At 37.5% G+C, this 20072-nt stretch overlaps 1 protein-coding gene across 1 annotated transcript in view; it reads left to right on the top strand.

Annotated features, from left to right (window-relative positions):
• Positions 1-20072, top strand: part of LOC150084629 (RNA polymerase II-associated factor 1 homolog) — a 358003-nt gene that overhangs the window by 251254 nt on the left and 86677 nt on the right. Inside the window, exon 10 of the mRNA XM_090376517.1 lies at positions 9587-9712. Coding sequence (XP_090232643.1) covers positions 9587-9712 — 126 coding nt within the window. The remainder of the gene's footprint in view (positions 1-9586; positions 9713-20072) is intronic.

The following is a 20072-nucleotide window of genomic DNA, read 5'->3' as shown; positions in this document are numbered from 1 at the left end:
CACTGATTACAAAAGTAATATGGTTTCAGAAATGTCAGGATTCAGGAGGAAAGTTACTAATGCAGATGTAAAAACAACTGAATCATATCACACTAAATTTAAAAAAGTATATTGAGGAAGGTGAATACAACTAAAAAAAAATTTTCAGTATTGTTGAAACTGGACTATATTGGAAGTGAATGCCACCTAGAAAATGTACATATCAAAGAAAGAAAGAAAATGCCATGCCTGGGTTTAAGTCATTGAAAGATCATCTTGCTCCAATTGTTAGTTCGAGAAAAAAAAAAAAAAAAAAAAATTGAGGCCTTCTGATCTGCAAGAGCCAAATCCCAGAACTTTAAAGAACAAACCTAAAGCTTCATTGCCAGTAATATGGAAATCACAGCATAATGCATTAATAACAAAACGAATTTTTTGTGACTTGGTTAATGAGTGTTTTATACTTAAAGTAAAAAATGCAGTGAAGAGGAAAATCTGGATTTAAAGATTCTTATTTTGGAGAATGCTGCTACTTTTGCTCTTGACTCTGATAGCTTATGTTGTAATGTTAAGATAGTGCTTTTATCACCACATATGACATCCGTAATGAAGCCAATGGACCAGAGAGTTACAAGTGTTTTGAAGGCATATTATTTACACCTCATTTTTAGGAAATTAATTTCCAAGACTGACATGATGAAATCTGCTTGAAAGGCCACTACAAAGTCCATACGTTACAGTATGGTGTGGATTCACAGCAGAGCTTATAATCGGACCATTTTTCTTCAAAATGTCTACGCCTCATGGCCCTGTAAGGTGTACGCTAATTAGTGCATGGTACTGCGCTATTCTAAGAGATCGCATTATTCCCGCTGTGCAAGAAAGGTAATGCTTGGAGATAGTGTTCATGCAAGATGGTGCCCCTTCCCACGTTGGTTGACAAGTGAAGGAACTGCTCCGTTCAACATTCGGAAATGATTGCATCATGTCTAGAGACTTTCCGCAGTTCTGGCTAGCCCGATCAGCAGATCTCAATCCCCATAGCCAGAAAGACAGAGTTTACTGTGGTGGCATGCAGATGCTTGTCGATTTGAAAGCAGGCATTAAATAGTATGTAGCTAACATCCCCAATGAGATACTATGCGAAATTGCGTTGCACGCAGTTCTCTGTTTTCAGAATGTCATCTCCAGTGAAGGAAAGCACATAGAACAATATCTGTAGATTTCTAAGTTCTGATATTAAAATCTAATCCTAAGTTAAGTGTTGCATCTCATGTTTACAGTACCAATTTCTCCCCTGGTGGGGGAAATTTGAACTAATTTTTTTTCCTTCTACAAATCGCTTCTCCATGCCCTAAACAACATATCCACTGATTTTCACAGCACTATCTCTAACTGTTTTGACACGAGGGTCTTCTGAAACCACCTGGTATATATAAATAATTATATATATACAGTGTAGCACATTATTACATGTTTTGGTTCTATATTTGATATTTCACTAGAGCTAAGAGTGTAGCCCAAAGCAGAGTATATTTCTGTTACATTGTAAAAGTAAAAATTATAGGTGAATTTCCCTCTCCCACCCACTTAAAATGGTTTTGGTTATACTCACCCAATTCGTGCCAGTCGTTGATGTGCTATTTTTTTTTTTTGTTTTTTTTTTCATATATTGAATCTAGGTGAATTATTCATATTCATTTCCTGTAGTCAGAGGATATAATTTAATTACCATAGTTTTGCCTGTTATAAAAGATAACTAAACGAGATTAACAGGATACTTGACTGTAAAAACCCATATCAGTTATGGGTGGGTGGTCCTATCTGTTAACAAGAGAGAGAGACTGTTTTTACAGGGATGGGATATTGAACCCCTTTGTGAACTGGGGATACATTTGCACATCTCCAGTCCATGGGGACCTCCCCTGACGCTAACGATGCTCTCATAATTATGGCTAATTGCTTACATCCTTTACTGGCTCCTTTAATATAACTGGATAGATCCTGTCCACCCCAGGTGCCTTTTCTATGTTTAACTTCAACAATTTCTCCTCAACTTTGCTCTCAGTTATTACAAAATCACTTAGCTCCCTGTTAGAGTTTGATAAACTTCTGGCATTCCCCTCATTGAATAACTCCTCATGTGTGAAATGTAGATGCAAAATATCTATTCAATTTGTCAGCAACATGTGCAGGATCATCAACAGTTAAACCATCCACAGCAAGTGGGCCAATGTGATTCAGCCCGTTTCATCTGCTGTATAAGTAAAGTATCTGCTGCTTTACTTTGCATTCTTTGCCAGAGACTTCTCATAATTGGACTCAATCTCCTTTGTGACTTGATTACAGACTAATTTATATCTACCATAGGCTTTTACGTCAACTGATAATTTATATGCATCCCATGCATTTTCTCTGCCACCAGTCTCATCTGTTCATCTAGCATCCATTTAGGTCTAAGCTTGGAACAGTATTTCTTAGTCGGTATGAAAATATAGTAGTTCTACGATTACTTCCCTGAATTCTTTCCATTTAGAATTTGTTGTTGGTAACGTCATTAGATGGTCCCACTGTATAGAATCGAAAAACAGTCTGAGATAGCTGTAGTCACCCTTATGAAAACAAAAGCCCTGCCCTTAATCCTTCACAGTACTTATTTCTTTTAGTCAGTCCCACATCAGCACACTATAATCACTGCCACCCAGAGGGTCTCTTACCTGGAGATTATTAATGCATGAAGAATTGCTGCTGATGATCAGGTAAAGAGTATTGCATCCTTTCATTGCTTCTCTAACCTGCTGCTGTAGAAGACAGTCATCCAATAAATGTAGGGGTTATGCTCTTAGTACAGAAACACGTAAAATCTAAGGCAGTACATTCAGTTGGCATAGGTGGCTAGTGCAATGTTGAGTCAGTTTATTGTGATGCAAGCACTGGGAAATCAAAAATGAGAGAAGTGTGTTATAGGCCTAAAGACTCTGATGAGTACAACAAACAACTGTATAGAGGAATAGAGTGGGCTAGTAAATCAGAATGTCTTATAATGGGAGATTTTAACTTCCCATATATTGATGGCAACTTGTGGGTTGGTCGCTTGCATACTAGCAAGACTTTTGTGGATTAATTGGATGAGTGTTTTCTACAGCAGCAGCAACATGTTAGAGAGGCAAGGAGTAATAATCTTGATCTGATTATCAACAATGGATGTCAGATGAACTAATGAGATGTAGCAAGGAAGAAACATGCATGGGATGTATATTAATTATCAGGCGACACAGAAGCCTATGGTAGATATAAGCTAGTCTACAATCAATCACAAAGGAGGTTAGGCACGCGAAGGCAGATTACTAGAAATCATTGGCAAAGAATGAAAAGAAAAAAGTAAAGATTTCTTTACTTGTGTAATCTCTAGAAGGCAGAGGGTGAATCAGATTGGTTCACTTGATATTGATGGTTTAACTGTTGATGATCCTGCTGACATACTGGATGAATTTTTTGCATCTAAATTTACACATGAGAAATTCTTTAGATAAGTGGAGGTCAGAAGTTTATCAAACTCTAACAGGGAGCTAAATGATTTTGTAATAAGTTAGAGGAAAGTGGAAAAGAAACTGTTGAAGTTAAACGTAAGAAAGACACCTGGGGTGGATGGATTTTATCCAATTATATTAAGAGAGGCAGCGCAGGAAGTAAGCACACTCTAGCCATAACTATGAGAGCATCCTTGGATTCAGGTGATGTCCTTGCTGAGTGGAGATGTGCATCACAAAGGGGATCAAAGTATTTACACGAGTATTTACAGACAAGTTTAACTTCTGTTCCAGGGAAAATAATGGAGTTATTAGTTAAAGATGTAATGCAGGATCATCCAGGCAAGACTGCAGTTATACTTTAGACACAACATGGGTTTGTTAAGGGGAAATATTGTCTTACCAATTTGATGTATAATATGATGTGGTCACAAAGGAATCAGATGCAAAAAAATAATTTTGATATCATATACTTGGATTTTAGGAAAGCTTTTGATACTGTTGTACATGGAAGACTACTGTACAAATTTGAGCAGTATGGCATGAAGGGCAAGTTGCTGTTAGGATAAAGGATATGCTTGGGTGGGAGAAGACAGAGAGTGGTAATCAGTGGACATTGATCTTCATGGACTAAAGTTATCAGTGGTTCAACGTTGGGCCAATTGTTGTTTTTTATATTTATCACTGATATTGATGAAGGCATATCAGGCTTAATGTCCAATTTTGCAGATGATACAAAGGTGGGCAGGGTGTTCATGGCAGTAACGACAGTGTGCTATTGCAACAGGATCTAGAAAACTTGGGCAGATGGGCTGAGAGGTGGCAATTGAAGTTTAGCATTGACAACAAAATATTGCATATGGGTGGCAGTGATCCCAGAATAACATACCAACTGTATAGTACTATACTCAGGGTAGTGAAAACGAAAAACAGCTGGGGGTAATTGTGCACTCAGATATGAAGTTCTCTGAGCAGTGCAGATAGGCTGGCAGGACAGTTCATGGAATTTGTCAATGTATACAGGAATTTTGCCAGCAGGAATACGGAAGTTATTATACCATTGTATAAGGCAGTGGTCAGACCACATCTTGAGCATATAGTTCTGGAAGTCTCATTTTACGAAGAATGCAGAGTTGCTGGAACGAGTACAGTGGTGGGCAACAAGATTGGTGAAAGGAACAAAGGGGGTGCTCTTACCAAGAAAGACTTCACTTTTGCAATTTGCAGTGTCTGGAGACTAGGCACCTGTGAGGTGATCTGATGGAGGTGTTTAAGGCTTTGAATGGTTTCAGCATGCACAATGCCAATGGGAATCTTCTTCTTGCTCAGATTATGGACAGGAGTAGGCTTAAATTCAGATTTGGCAAGGACAGTTGCAGAATAGGTGTGCTGAAATTTGCCTTTAGCCAGCCAGCGAGCGGTTGATTGCTGGAACAAATTTCCATGTCTTGTTGTGGAAGTTGATAGCTTAAATGAATTCAAGGAAGAGCTAGAGAAGCTATTGTTTAGGTGAAATGAGAAGGTTTTTTTTTTTTTTTTTTTTGGCTGATGCTATATAAGTTAGCTTTCCTGCATCAATGCCACTACTAATGCTAATGTTAAATCCACAGAAGCCTTGCTAGTGTGTGCATGACCAACCCACAAGTTCCAATCAATATCTGGAAAGTTAACATATACCATTATAAGACATTCTGATTTACTGGCTCACTCTTATTTCTCTGTATAGCTCTTTGTTATGCTCATCACAGTCATTAGGCCTATAATATACTCTTATTCTCATTGTTGTTTTTATAGTGCTTATGTCACACCAAACTGACTGAACATTGCATTGGCCACCCATGTCAAATTAGAATCCTGTTTTAGATTTAATATGCTTCTTTGAAAAAAAAAAAAAAAAAAAAAAAAAATTCTTGTTTATACTCCGGCACGACCACCAGGTCAGTGATCTGGTGGTCGTGATCATCAATACACACATTAATCGTATTTAGCAGTCATGGGCTTGAACCCTGGTCCACTCAAAGAGCATGTGCTACTGCACTCGCGCTCCTGACAACTCGGCTATGTCAGGCCATAACTAAGAGCATAACCAATCCTCCTGTCCTTTCTGTATACAATGTATTCCCCATATTCAAATTCTGCATCCCTTATGTCTTAGTAACATGTTTTCAGTATCCCCACAATGTCTGCATTTGATGACTTGATCAGTACTTCAAATTCAGATTTATTTATTGTGCTCCTTGCGTTAGTATACATTCAAGTATACATGCATCTGTTCATATTCTTAGCTACCTTAGCACATCCCATGTATTTACTTGTTCCATGATGACCCACAGCAGGGCTTGAAATCTCCAACATCTTACTTTCCAGACTGCTGCATGTTCCAGTAGAAGCAGTTCAAGAATTATGTTCCCCTCTGCCTGGGGGCTCTAGTTCTTTTATCAGTCTGTGTATTCCCCCAAGCTGTCAGTTTTTCTTTGGCACCCCCGTAGCCAGGTGGGAAGGAGCAGCAGTGCGCAGCACACACTTTTGATTAGACCGGGGTTCAAGCCTGTCACCATCAAATACGGAGGATGCGGAAAGATCAGGGAATGCCACCGCATATCCCGGAGCAATATGGCCTTAGTTGCTAATGCTCCTAAAAACCAAATAAACAAACAAACATCAGTTTTCTGACCCACCTAACATTGCCTCGATAGCATCAGTGAATAGTCTTGCACTTCTATTTAAGTGTATTCTGTCACTAAATATAGTCCATCCTGTTAACAAGCAAAGACCATGCTGAGAAAAATTCTACCCCACGAGCCTTGCACTCCTTCCAGTGCCAACTTGATAGCCAAGTATCTCAATATATATTACCTCCTATCATGTCTGAGCAGGAATACACGCACTTTACAACTTAATTCTGATGTGACTTTTTCCGAACATCATCCTGAATTTGTTAAGTAAGTCCTCAGATCTACTCTTAATATCATTAGTACCAGTGTGTATAACACTGGTACTAATGATATTAAGATGCCCTTATAAGATGATATCTTCTCTAAGTCATTTATTTTTGCTTGTGGCAGGCATACCCTGGTCGTATTTCAACTATCCCCTTTCCCTGAGAATAGAGTCGCTGTCAATAAATACCTCATGTTGGACTAGCACATTCTTATCAGGATTCCCGCTGTGTTGTCTGATGCAGAAGTGAGGACTCTGGCATTGATTTGGACAACTGAGAACTTGATGGACCCTCTCCCCCACTTTAATTTCTTTGGGGGGTATCCACCCTGTTCTTCACTCTCATAAACACCCATTAGAATGATGAGTTGGCACCTAATTTCCTCATACCGTTGGCATCGAACATGCACAAAAACATCCCATTGGCTGCATCATGTCCCATTCCAGATAGATTATGGTGATCGTGGGTGTCCAATTGTGGTTAAGAGGTGTACTAAAGACGCTTGACTGAAATAGAGGGGTGTGTAATAAAAAATAGATGCCAAGAAAGTTAACGTTTAAGAGAAGATATTGATAAGGCCATTTCTTCATTATATGGTGGAAACCTGACCTTGAGAAAGAACAAATGAGGAATAGTTCAAACAGATGAGAGTGATGAGATGGTTGGTAGAAATGTTAGAGATAGAAGTAAGTAAGATAATGGAAAAGAGTTAGGCATTGATATTGTGTTGAATAGGATTGCATGGATGAGATTAAATTGGTTGGATGTGTATGGAGGAGTGATGCAGGAAAAGCAATAAAACCTTTGAATTGCAGGTGGAAAGAAGGAAGGAGTGGCAGTTATAGGGGACATAAAAGATGAAAGGATGACATGTGGTGGAATCGGTGAGTAAGGCTGGCCTGGGAGAAGAGGATGCAGGAATTGGAGAAGATCAAAAATAGTGATATTTGAGTAGTAACTGGTTTAATATTTAGTATTGAATGTTGGGATTCCAAATTACCAATTACTGACTGAAATATACCAATTATACTTCAAAAGTTAAAATGATAAAAAATCGCTATAATACTTCCTTTTCTTTTATAAAAGTAGAATTGATTAGGAAATCAGACAGTTGTAAACTATTGAAATTGTAATGTAATTTCATAAAATGATTTTTCTGGGGCAGCAATAATTGCCATTAAAGTTGTATATAATAATAATTTAGTGCATTATTGAGACCATAATATATGATTTCAGCTGAGTGGGAGCTTCTAATCATGGAGGCCCGAGTTGTGGCATCTATAAATACACTTGTTAAGTGCCGTGTCTCTATGGCACATCTGACTGTAAAATGTGAGACATATTATTCTTCAAACTTTATTTAGGGAATGTGTATATTCATTCCTGCTTGTATATTTGTACAATTGACGAAAAGTATTTTCTGTCAGTTGTATAGATATAGAACTTTTCAGAATGAACAAGTAACAAAGATGTACATCACTGATGGAAAAGCAAAATCTCTTAGGTAAGAAGGGAAATTGAGACCATTTATTATATGAAACACACACGCACGCACGCACACACACACACACACACACACACACACACACACACACACACACACACACACACACCTCTGTAAACGAGGATACACAAAAGAATTTTTCCCCGCTTACATAGGTATATTTCTGGTGTCATGAATGTCATTTGGGGAATAGTGAAATAGATGAAAAATTTTACAGTCAGTCCTCGTATAACACGTGTTTACACTACACAAATTCGATCATACACTATTTATAAATAGGGGAACGATATCGTATATAACACAAACCGAATTCGCTTATGCACAATTCGCCTTTGTGTTTACAAGAAATGGCAGTCGAACGCGGAATCAGCCCAACTGAATGCAACACGATAGGAATGAAGAGAAGATTCTAAAAATGTATTTATGGGGTTTTTTTTTTTTTTTTTTTTTATATCAGTGAAGGGGAAACACATTTCACCATAATAAGGTAAAAACCCACACAATTCCAACTATCGGTATTATCGAAAATGCCATTAGATCGAGTTTACTACCAGTTTATAACAGATTCCACTAGCAGAAGTGCAACTGGAAATTATTTTTATTGTTTTATGGTAGTAACCCCCAGAAATGTGCTTTAGTAAAATGTGAGGTGTTAATAGTGTATCTCTGCCTTTATGGTGTTGTTTATTTTTTGCTACACGTGCGCAGCTTTGTTTATGTGTATCAAGCGTGCCTCCTCATTTTGTAATTATGCTTTATTCCCTAAAAATGAGAAATACTTAAAAGGTGTGAAAAGGAAGCGTCCTTGTGAAGACACTACAGATTCAGAGAGAAAAAGAAAAGCAATGTCGATAAACAGAGGTGGACTGGGTCAAAAAATTCTTACCTAGGAAAATTTGTAGTGGCCTCGTACTAGCGTTTATGGCCAAAATCACACCGGACTCCGGCCCACCAGGGTTTCCCCGATAAGGCTTATGGCCAGTTCGCCTCTGTCGATAGAGAAAAAATATGAAATTCGAAATGAAAGACCACGTGATATTGCACATGCTACAGGCCTAAATGAAGCAACACCGAGAATTACAAAGAATGCAGAGAAAATAAAAACTTTCATAGGAACAACTCAAAGTATAATTAAAATCCATTAGACCAAGACACAAAGAATTGGAAGAGATGGAACGGCTTTCATCTGTTTGGATAGAAAATCAAACAAAAAACAAGTTTGCTTACGATAGAAGCAAAAGCATTAGCAATATTTTATTATGTAATAGTTGTAATAAAATACGTATTTTATTACGATAATTTATTGTTTGGTAATGTTTTGGTTACAAATGTGTGTTCAATCTTGGGTGGTCGGCACCTAACCCGATTTTTCCCATGGGGCCTGTTGTTTATATTGCGCGATTTTACATTGCATGAGGGTTTCTAGGAACACAACTATCGTGCTATAGAAGGACTGACTGTACTTTCATTGAAATAACCTTTGTGTACGTATAACAGTAAGATATATGTCTTCAATTTTTGGTGCTATATGGCAAGATCATGAATACTTAATACTACCTGTGAAAATGTTATTGTGAATATACAAAATGATTTATGATTACATTACTGCAATTTTATTTTATATTATAATAGATATGAATACAAAATGGCTCGGGAGTACAATTGGAATGTAAAGAACAAAGCTTCTAAAGGTTATGAAGAGAATTATTTTTTTATATTTCGTGATGGTGCAGTTTATTATAATGAGCTAGAAACACGGTAAGAATTTCTGCTATAATTAATGAAAAAAAATATATATATATATAACTACAGCACATATATGCTGTAGCTTTATAATCTATTATACATTGATTTTAAATATTCTTTGAGCAGCATGGTGCACAGGTATATCAAGAACTGGAATTTGGTGAAATAATCGAGCACTTAAACCTGCATGAACTGTATTCTGCATTTAATTTCTTAAAGAATTACAGATTATTAGAAAACAGGCCTTGCACGTCAGGTTGCATATCATCCAAGTTTCTTGCGACGACCGACTAACTGGTTAAAATAAATTTATTAATATGAATAAATGATATATACATAAGATAAAAGTGTTAAAATACAATAAGATGAAAATGTTAAAATATAATATAATAAAAGCATTAAAATACATAGAAGCTTTCGAGACAGTGCCTCTTCATCAGCTAGTCGGTGAATGGTATACTTCAGTATATATTGATGGTTACATAAGCAAAAGTCAGCTGGGCATGATCATGTATCACAAATCTGGTGTCGGTAGAACAGAATTACGTACACATGATGACCGCCAGTGCTCATCGCACTGCAATACAGCACATTCTATAATAGGGTGTAAGTGCACTCCCTTCATGCAATTCATAGTACTCCTATTGGTAGCTATGTGCAGTGCTTCAAGCCATGAGTGCTGGTGGTAATCACGCGAATAGTCGATGACTTCAATAACTTGATGGGGATCAGGATTGTGCTGCTCAACCCAATGATGCTCGGCAACTGCGGAGCGTTCAAAATTAGCGGTTTGCAGGGCCACCTCGTGCTCCGAAACCCTGTCTTTCAATCTGCTATCAGACTCACCTACATAACACCCCCCCCCCCCACACGCACACACAATCCGGACACGTAATGCAGTATACGGAACCACTTCATACGAAAGGAGGAACAGGTGTTTTCGCTTTAGAAATAATAGACTGTAATTTCGTCCCCAGAAGTTGTACACATCATATACGAAGGAGATGCTAAATCCTAACAAGTTGTTCTGATATGCCCAGATAATAGGGGATGTAGGTGGTAGAGATAAATTCATTGACGTGAGGATGGTTAGATTGCGTAACAAATTCATGAGCCTGAAGCTATCTAGAACATGAGGTGGATAGCCACAATTTGAAAGCTGTGCTCTAATTTTGGAAATCTCCAATTGCCCATCACCAGTCTAACTAGAGTGCATCCAATGCAGAAGAATAAAGTGCAAGCAGTGCTTCGCAAATAACCAGGGGTGTGCACAGACCCAAAATTGGTAAATTGGCTGGCGCACATTGGCTTTCAAAAAACGGAAGTTACTAAACGCGAATTCATGCTTTGGACTAACACATCCAAAAAAGGAAGAGTATTATCAACCTCTAGTTCAATTGTAAACTGAATGATGGGCAACAGGGAATTGAGATATTGCAGTAGTCAAGATTCCGATCCCCTTTTGTGCAATTTTGATCCTTTGTGCAAAGACAGCACTATTGTAATCTTGCCTGCAGATAAGGAGTGGCGCACTGTTGTTCTGGATAAGTCGGAGTATATTTGTAAAGCCCTCACTGTATTACAGGATCGGGAGGTTTATGAAACTGTCCAAGCCTCCCCTGTGAAAGTGTTGGAATCTAAGTTAATAAACTTGTGCATTCTTGATTTTTAGCTAATAAGATTACCAAGAACATCCACTGGAAGCTTCATGCAACAGGTCGTTGACTCTTGCAGTTTTATGGACTTCCAAAGATCCGTAAACCTGATATTCCTTTATGGCCCATTGTTTCTTCCCAAGTTATTAGCACCCCTTGTTGGGAAAAACTGTTTACACTGTTTCCAGTAGCGCACAATCTCTGGGTATTATTAAAGATTTTATTATTTCTGAGAGCGAGGTTATGGTCTTCTTTGATGTGGTTTCTCTGTTCACTTCTGTTCCTGAACAACAGTCTATTACCTGTGTGAGATGCCTTTTGATCAGGGATACCACATTGGGAGACAGAACCTCGCTCTCTACAGATGATATTTGTACTGCTCTCAATGTGTGTTTAACGGGGGGGGGGGGATCATGTCCAAATACAGGGCACATCTTTGGGTGCTCCTGTTAGTCCTATCGTCGCCAATATTGCCATGGAGGAACTTGAGAGTCAGATTTTCTTGAACTTACCTGTTCCTCTCACCCTCTGGTGTCGTTATGTTGATGATATCTTCGCAATTGTCCTCGGAAGATCAGAATCTCAACTGCTGCAATATCTCAATACCCTGTCACCCATCATTCAGTTTATTGTTGAACTAGAGGTTAATAATACTCTTCCTTTTTTGGATGTGTTAGTCCAACGCATGAATTCGCGTTTAGTAACTTCTGTTTTTTGGAAGCCAATGTGCGCCAGCCAATTTACCAATTTATGGGTCTGTGCACACCCCTGGTTATTTGCGAAGCACTGCTCGCACTTTATTCTCCTGCATTGGATGCACTCTATTTAAATTGGTGATGGGCAATTGGAGATTTCCAAAATTAGAGCAGAGCTTTCAAATTGTGGCTATCTACCTCATGTTCTAGATAGCTTCAGGCTCACAAATTTGTTACGCAATCTAACCCTTCTCATGTCAATGAATTTATCTCTACTGACCACATCCCCTGTTATCCGGGCATATCGGAACGACTTTTTAGGATTTAGCATCTCCATCGTATACGATGTGTGCAACTTCTGGGGAGGAAATTAATGTATATTATTTCTAAGGTGAAAACACCTGTTCCTCCTTTCATATGGAGTGGTTCCATATACCGCATTATGTGTCCAGATTGTGGGGGGTGTTATGTAGGTGAGTCTAGTAGAAAATTGAAAGACTGGATTTCTGAGCATGAGGTGGCTTCGCGAACCACTAATTTTGAACGCTCCGCAGTCGCCGAGCATTATTGGATTGAGCAGCACAATCTTGATCCCCATCGGGTTATTGAAATTGTCGACTATTCATGTGATTACCGCCAGCGCTCATAGCTTGAAGGCACTGCACATAGCTACCAATAAGAGTACTATGAATCGCATGAAGGGAGTGCACCTACACCCTATTAATGAATGTGCTGTATTGCAGTGCGATGAACACTGGCAGTCATCACGTGTATGTAATTCTGTTCTACCGACACCAGACTCATGATACATGATCATGCCCAGCTGACTTTTGCTATTGTAACCATCAATATATACTGAAGTACACTATTCACCAACTAGCCGATGAAGAGGCACTTCATTGCGAACACTTTTATTATGTTATATTTTAACACTTTCATCTTATTGTATTTTAACCAGTTAGTCCTCGCAAGGAACTTGGATGATGTTGCAGATTATTCTCAGACATTTCATGGTACTTCCCGTACCACTTCAGTGGACTCCTGTAATACTTACCTTATGATAGGTTGGTATGTGAGGCTGATGGTATAATAAGGACAGCATTATAGGAACATTATAGGACTGAACAAGTGGTACAGGAAATACCATGAAATCTCTGAGCATAATATGTAATTCTTCAAGAAATTAAAGGCAGATTACACTTCACACAGGTTTAAGTGTTCAATTATTTCACCAAATTCAGTATTATACATTATCAAAACCATTTTTGAATATTTAATCATGATATTCAAAACTTTCAATATCATGAATATTGTGGCCTCAAGTTTTGCATCTGCAAAGGTAAATCATGTATCAGTCAGAAAATCTGAGTCTTGCCTAATTAAACCAACCGGGAATCAAGTTTATGATATTAACCAGAATTTTTAAGTATCGATTTTTAAACACAAAAATTAAGTAATTGAGGTGGTGCAAATGACTAACTGACAATAAATGTTTATTATAAGCATAATATAATAGTTGAACCAGCAGTGTAACGGATAAAAGAATTTCATACAAGGTGTGTCCCGGCAACCCAAAGGTCGCGGGTTCGATTCCCGCCTCGTGCTTGGATCAAAGTACTGCAAAAACCTTGGGAGGTGCAATATGGCCACAGAAGCCAATGCGCCAACAACTACCAAATCAAAAAAAGAAAAAAAAAAAAAACAAGGTGTGTCTGAAAAGATTTATGACTACATTCATTGAAAGCTCAAGTAAAAAATTTATTACCATTTGATCTTCAAAGTACATCCTTCATAACTTGATACACCCCTTTGCTTGTGGAACCTCATTTAACTTTCTCATCATGCTTGTTTGGATCTCTGAAACAATGTCAAGATTTTTTCACTTTGGGGAATAGAAAATAATCAGCAGGTGCCAAATCCAGTGAACACGGGTGGTGAAGCGCTGTAACACTCTTCTGTGTGAGTAACTGTTTGACAGTGGTCACATGTCAAGATGCATTATCTTGAAGCAAGACCCATGCGCCTGACTCGGCTGCATCTAGCCTAACATGCCGAATTCTTTTCAACAGTCTATCCTTCTGGTACAAATTCTTCGTGCACAACTCCTTGCCAATCAAAAATCAACATTATTTTGGTTCAAGGCTCTTGGAACCAGAGTTTATTCGGCCTTTGTGAATTTTCTCCAACCCATGCAGCTGATTGTCTTTTGTTTTGGGTTCATATGCAGAGCACTGGGATTCATCACCAGCAATCTGGATCACTCTCTGCCATCTCAATCAAATCTTGACATGCAGCAAGTCATTCATCCTCTTGTTCTGCTGTCAGTGCATGCTGTACAAGCTCTCATGGGTAGCATGGTTCGTAGAATCACTGTCCTCCCCACATCTGGCGGAAAAGACCCGAGTTTGAGTCCTGTCAATGAAGTGAAGAATTTCATGCATGGCTGGATTAGGCAGTCTCAAGCAAGGGTAGCATGGTTTTTCCTCCTGGAAACCCAGGTTTTTTGTCCAGCAAACAGAAAATCAACCACAGAACACACAATTTACAGACAGTATATATATAGTCTCCGACGCTCCTAAAACCCTACTACAACAACAACATGCAGTACGAAGTGCAATCACACTTTTTTTTTTTTTTTTTCAAATCTTCAACAATAATCAAATACACAGTTGCATTTCCTTGTTAATGTGAAGCTGCTCTGCTATCATTTGGAGGGAGAGGTGACGATCTTCCATTAATGGCTGCTGAACGTTTTTGATGGTCAAGTCCATACAAGACTAGGATGGGCAACCACTCTGTGCATTATTTTGAACATCTTTGGGCCCTTCACAGAACCACCCATACTAGCATAAAATGTTTGACTGTGATAGTGCTTCATGTCCATAAGCTGTGCTCACCACTGCAACTGTTTCAGTTGCACTTTTTGCTGGTTTAAAGCAATTTTATCGCCACTCTTTGCTTGGCCTTTGAATCCATGACAATAATTTTACTGTGCCAACTTAAACAGGACTTCCCAGTAGAACTTGTTTGTTGTGCACACTGATGAAATGTAGCCAGTGCAGATGGGATAGTGAATAGTTTCAACAGTGTCCAATGTATGGTGCTAGTAGTATCATTCAAAAAAAATTCAGTCCTAAACCTTTTCAGACACACCTTTATGTCCTTTTGTTATTTAAGGTATATGTGATAAGATCTGGACAGAGGTATCTTCCCCCTCTCCTAGTTATCATGCAATTCTTTTGACAGAAAAACTGAATGAAATGATAGGACTGCTAAATATTAAAGTGGAACCTTATTTTTGACTTTTCTAACCAAGCTCCATGGCATTCTGGAATCCATTTGGACACAAATATTACAGACAAGTTGGTAATCATGAATTTGTAACATGCATTCTCAAAATACCTTTGAATATTCCAAATTAAAGTATAATTCACTATAAGGCATAAAATTGCAACCGTGGGAGTAGACCTTTATTATCAAATTAAACATATGAGTAAATATTAATAAATTACAGAGTTGCTCCGGTCTCCATGTGGGAGGGCTGGAAGCCTGGTTGGGAAAGCTACTCTCAGGGCTAAAAGGTGCAAATGTGGACATCGACACATTTTCACCCTTGATACCATTGAGCTCTCGATATACACTCACATTGAACTCATCATGTAGTGAAATGACTTGAGTCAGGGAACTTATTGATAGATACATCTCAACCCAGGCATTCAGAACTACTGTTATAACTGTTCTCCTTAAGTGGAATTCCAGTTCAAGTCATGTCACCACATTGAACTCCTCCAAGGGGATTATAAGTAAATGAAACTACTAAATATAACAGAAGAAATAGGCAGACAGCTTTATGAGCAAAAAGTAATACAAGCAAGAAGAATCATGCTCCAAAACGATGGCAGTCTAGTCTAATCACATAATATTATTCCAACTTCCAATACATCAAACTTGTCTATCTCATTAAGTTGGTTAATATTTGGCATTTATAACCATAAGGTGTTATGAATGCCAAAAATTTGGTCATTCCCAGACTACATGTAGAGGTGATGCTACAGACCATTTATAAACCATTAAAAGGCCATTTATAAACAGAATATACTGCAACATCTCCAGACTACCCTAACTGAGCATTTGCTAAACTTTTTATTTTAGTCACGTAACACTATTTATCTTACGGTATATTTACGGACCACTCTTATTCTTTTGCAAAAGAATAAGAGTGTTATGGTATATTTACAGAATACTCTTATTCTTTTGCAACTATTTGGTTTTTGAAAAAAAAAAAATTAATGCACAGTTTCTATCAGGAAAACACAATAAAGTATTATAAAAATTCATTCAAAATTAACAACTGTGTTCTACATAAAAAAAAAAAGTTATATGCATACAAAAAACAAAACAAATTAGATTTTTGAAAGGAAAATACAATTTGGGTTTTAATAGGATTGGTGTTTCTTTATTTTTATATCACAAATTTGCTTAATATTAGGAATAATGCTGGAAAGTTGAATCATCATGTTAAGTGCAGCATCAGGTCTGTTTCCATATTTGGTTTTTGTTGCAGTGTAATAGGAAAATCCAGTCTCACACAAGTAAGTTGTAGGAAAAGGAAGTAATACTCAAACTACATATTAAGCCACATTGGGGTATTCTATTGTGATGTTGTTTTCATTTGTTCAGTTGCAGCTGACTTTTGGGGACTTTATGGGCGAGCTGTGAACATGCTGTCTAGTCTTCAACAGCTTCTTCCAAGTCCTTCATGCTCATTCCAGTGTCGCTCTTGATGGTGTTGAGCCATCAAGAGTGACTTTGCCAACCTCTTCTCCTTGTTCCACTGATCTTTCCTAGCATTATAAATTTATTCATGAGCTCGTTCATAAAGTTTTCTGGTGAAAAATACTGGAGTACGTCACCAAGTCTTTCTCCAGCAGTGGCACTGTTATATGGCTGTATAGGCCTTTACTACTTAAAACTCAAAGTCTTTAAAAATCTATATCTTTTCCAAAAAGGTGATATTTTATCCCAAAATTAGATACAACTAATCAATGTGACAAACCCTTCCACCTAACCTAATTAAAGTCCCCTACATCCATAACTTGTAGAATTTAAAAAGCAGCTCTTCAAACTTTCAAATACCAGTGCTATGCTAAAGCATAGGCAGCTGGAATTGACAGTTAGAACAAAGAATGCTGTAACTGCCAAAACAGACTTATCTTAAATTTAGCATAACTATTACCTTCCCAAGATTATAGTCAAACCTAATGAATCTTATCACACTATACTTGAATTTCATAAAAGAATTTAAAATAAACACCTTAAAACCATATTTATAAACTATTTAACAAGAGCAAAATAGTTTATAGTAAATTTTATTAGGCCATTCCAAAAATTATTTAGTGAAAGATTCTTAAACTTTTGTTTTCAACCAGAGTCAGAAATCAATTCAATTAGGCTTTCGTAAATGTGTGCAGTAAAGCTTGACTGGTTTGGCTGTAATTATAAATGGAAACCCAAGAATTATCATAGGTGGTTGTAGGAAAATATTCTAATAAAGATGACTGCAAGTCATGTAAGTGCTGGAAACTTCTTCATCGACTGCCGAATATATTTCTGTTAGAAATTCATATCATGTGGGAAAGCAGTCAAAGTTATTTAGTTCTACAGAAGATATCCAGTCCTGATTTACCAGAAATGAAGAATATCAGTAGGTCACTATGAAATTCAAAAAGTCCCAAAAGCAGTCTTACTTAGTGTAAAAGATGCACTTTATGCTGGCTACCCATTTCATCACACAAAGTTTTAAATAACCTGGAGTTGAGATTTGACAAAATTGATCATTTGTACGGCTTCATTCAGTACAATTTTTAGATATGCTGGTATTTTTTTTTTAGCTGCCAGTATTCGTCTGTGTGGAACACAATGACTATTAGTACTTTGTGGTGCCACATTTATGATTTGCACAACTCCCTTCATCTTCCTGATCATTGTCCAGGCATCATCAATACATTTTCCCCAAATAATTTCATGCTTTCTGTTAAAATTGTTGATGCAGTTGAATATTTCTTCCCCAGTGGTGTTGATTAGCATATAAGAGCATGTCTTCTTTAATAGTATTATTAAATCTATATACTGGACAACTACTAGAAGCACAGAGTCCTGAAATGTCAGTGGATTCATCTATCTGCAATGAATACTTACTCCAAAGTTTCAGTCGGCAAACTAGCTTTTTCTATATCATCAGAAAGATATTTAATGCAACCTGCAACAGTATTATTTAATAATTGTACTGCATCAGCATTTTTGCGTGTGCGTGTTTGCATGTGTGCACTGTAGCTTTATAATCTATTATACATTGATCTTAAATATTCTTTAAGCAGCATGGTGTGCAGATATATCAAGAACTGGAATTTGATAAAATAATTAAGCACTTAAACCTGGTGGAGTGTAACCTGCCTTTAATTTCTTAAAGAATTGCAGATTATTCTCATACATTTTGTGATACTTCCTGTAACACTTCTTCAATGAACTCCTGTAATGCTGATCTTATGATAGGTTTATCTTGTAATTGTGAAGACAGCTGACACCATCTACAAAAATGTGTAAACTTGCATGACAAAGTTTACACAATTTTGCATGTTAACAGAAGGCTGAGGAATTAAGATGCATAAGTTTGAATGTGTTGAGTGAATATGTCACATCCAGTATATGATCTATCAATAACTAGAAAAAATAATGTTAAATTATACTTATACAAAGTGTTGTACTCTTGAAATATTCAAAATTTAAATGGGCGGTTTGTGGGGGGGGGGGGATTTATATTAAGTTTTTTCACAGAACACAGTTTGGGAAATGCTGCCATAATTGTAAAGATGATCATTTGGGTAGCGCCTCTGTAGCCAGGTGGGAAGGAGCAGCAGTGCATAGCACACGCTTCTTGGTTAGACCGGGGTTCAAGCCCGTCCCCACCAAATACAGAGGATGCGGAAAGGTCAGGGAATGACCACCGCATATCCCGGAGCAATATGGGCTTAGTTGCTAATGCTCCTTAAAACCAAATAACAAACAAACAAACTTGATCATCTGGCCTTTTTGTAAATCATGCAATTTGTGAACGATTGGGAAAAAAAATTGAAGAATATATGTTTTTGTAGAGGGTAGCACCTAGAATATCAGTTCAACTCTGCCTTATATCTCTGTGAAGAACAGTACTACTCAAAAGGGCCATATATGTGAGTTAATGTAGGTTTGCGTGTATTATGTTCTGTTGTGTTATTCTAGTTACTTGGGAAGGTGGGCTGGTCCCAGTAAAGCTCATTCTGTCTCAATTTGAAACTCTCCCCCACTTGATGTTGCCAAAAAGTGGGGCAGATTCCTCTGGAGCCCATTCCAGATGTGGGGGGGGGGGGTGAGTGTACTGAGGACTTGCATTAAAAAAAAAAAAAATATATATATATATATATATATATATATATATATATATCCAGGGAGGAAAGTTTCCTCAAGGAGGATACCGCACAAACGCATGCACAAAAACCTCAATTTTAGAGTATGAGGTTTGCATTTTGTGCAATATTGGCACTATTTACATTATTGTTTACAAGCTTTCTACAAACAAAGATATCTCTTGAAAAGTCCCATAGGGAAGACAAATTGAATTTTGTCTGAAGAAGTAAGTCTACATGATATGGAGAAAAGCCAGGAATAGCATTCTTCAACTTTTCTGAAGTCTTTGTAGAGGATGAACTGAAAGAGAAGATGATTCCAATTTTCTTTAGCTCCACAGTAGTGAAGGCCAGTTGGAATTAAGCCAAATTGGAAAAGCTTCTCCTTAAGAGAGCCATGGCCAGTTATTAAATATCAAGTTTCAAGACTTAACAAAAACCAAGATCAACTGACTGGGATTGTAAAGAAACCACATTTGAAAGAAATCTTCTGGTGATGGAACCAAGAGGGAAATATCCAATCTGGACTGCCAAATATTAACAAGTTCATTAAAACACCTGATCCTTTCTTTTTTAGGAT

Source organism: Mastigoproctus giganteus, chromosome 6 (assembly GCF_048544385.1).
Source record: "Mastigoproctus giganteus isolate SK-2022 chromosome 6, ASM4854438v1, whole genome shotgun sequence".
NCBI lineage: Eukaryota > Metazoa > Arthropoda > Arachnida > Uropygi > Thelyphonidae > Mastigoproctus > Mastigoproctus giganteus.
The sequence above is the reverse complement of the archived record's forward strand: the minus strand, read 5'-3'. Positions and strand labels throughout refer to the sequence as shown.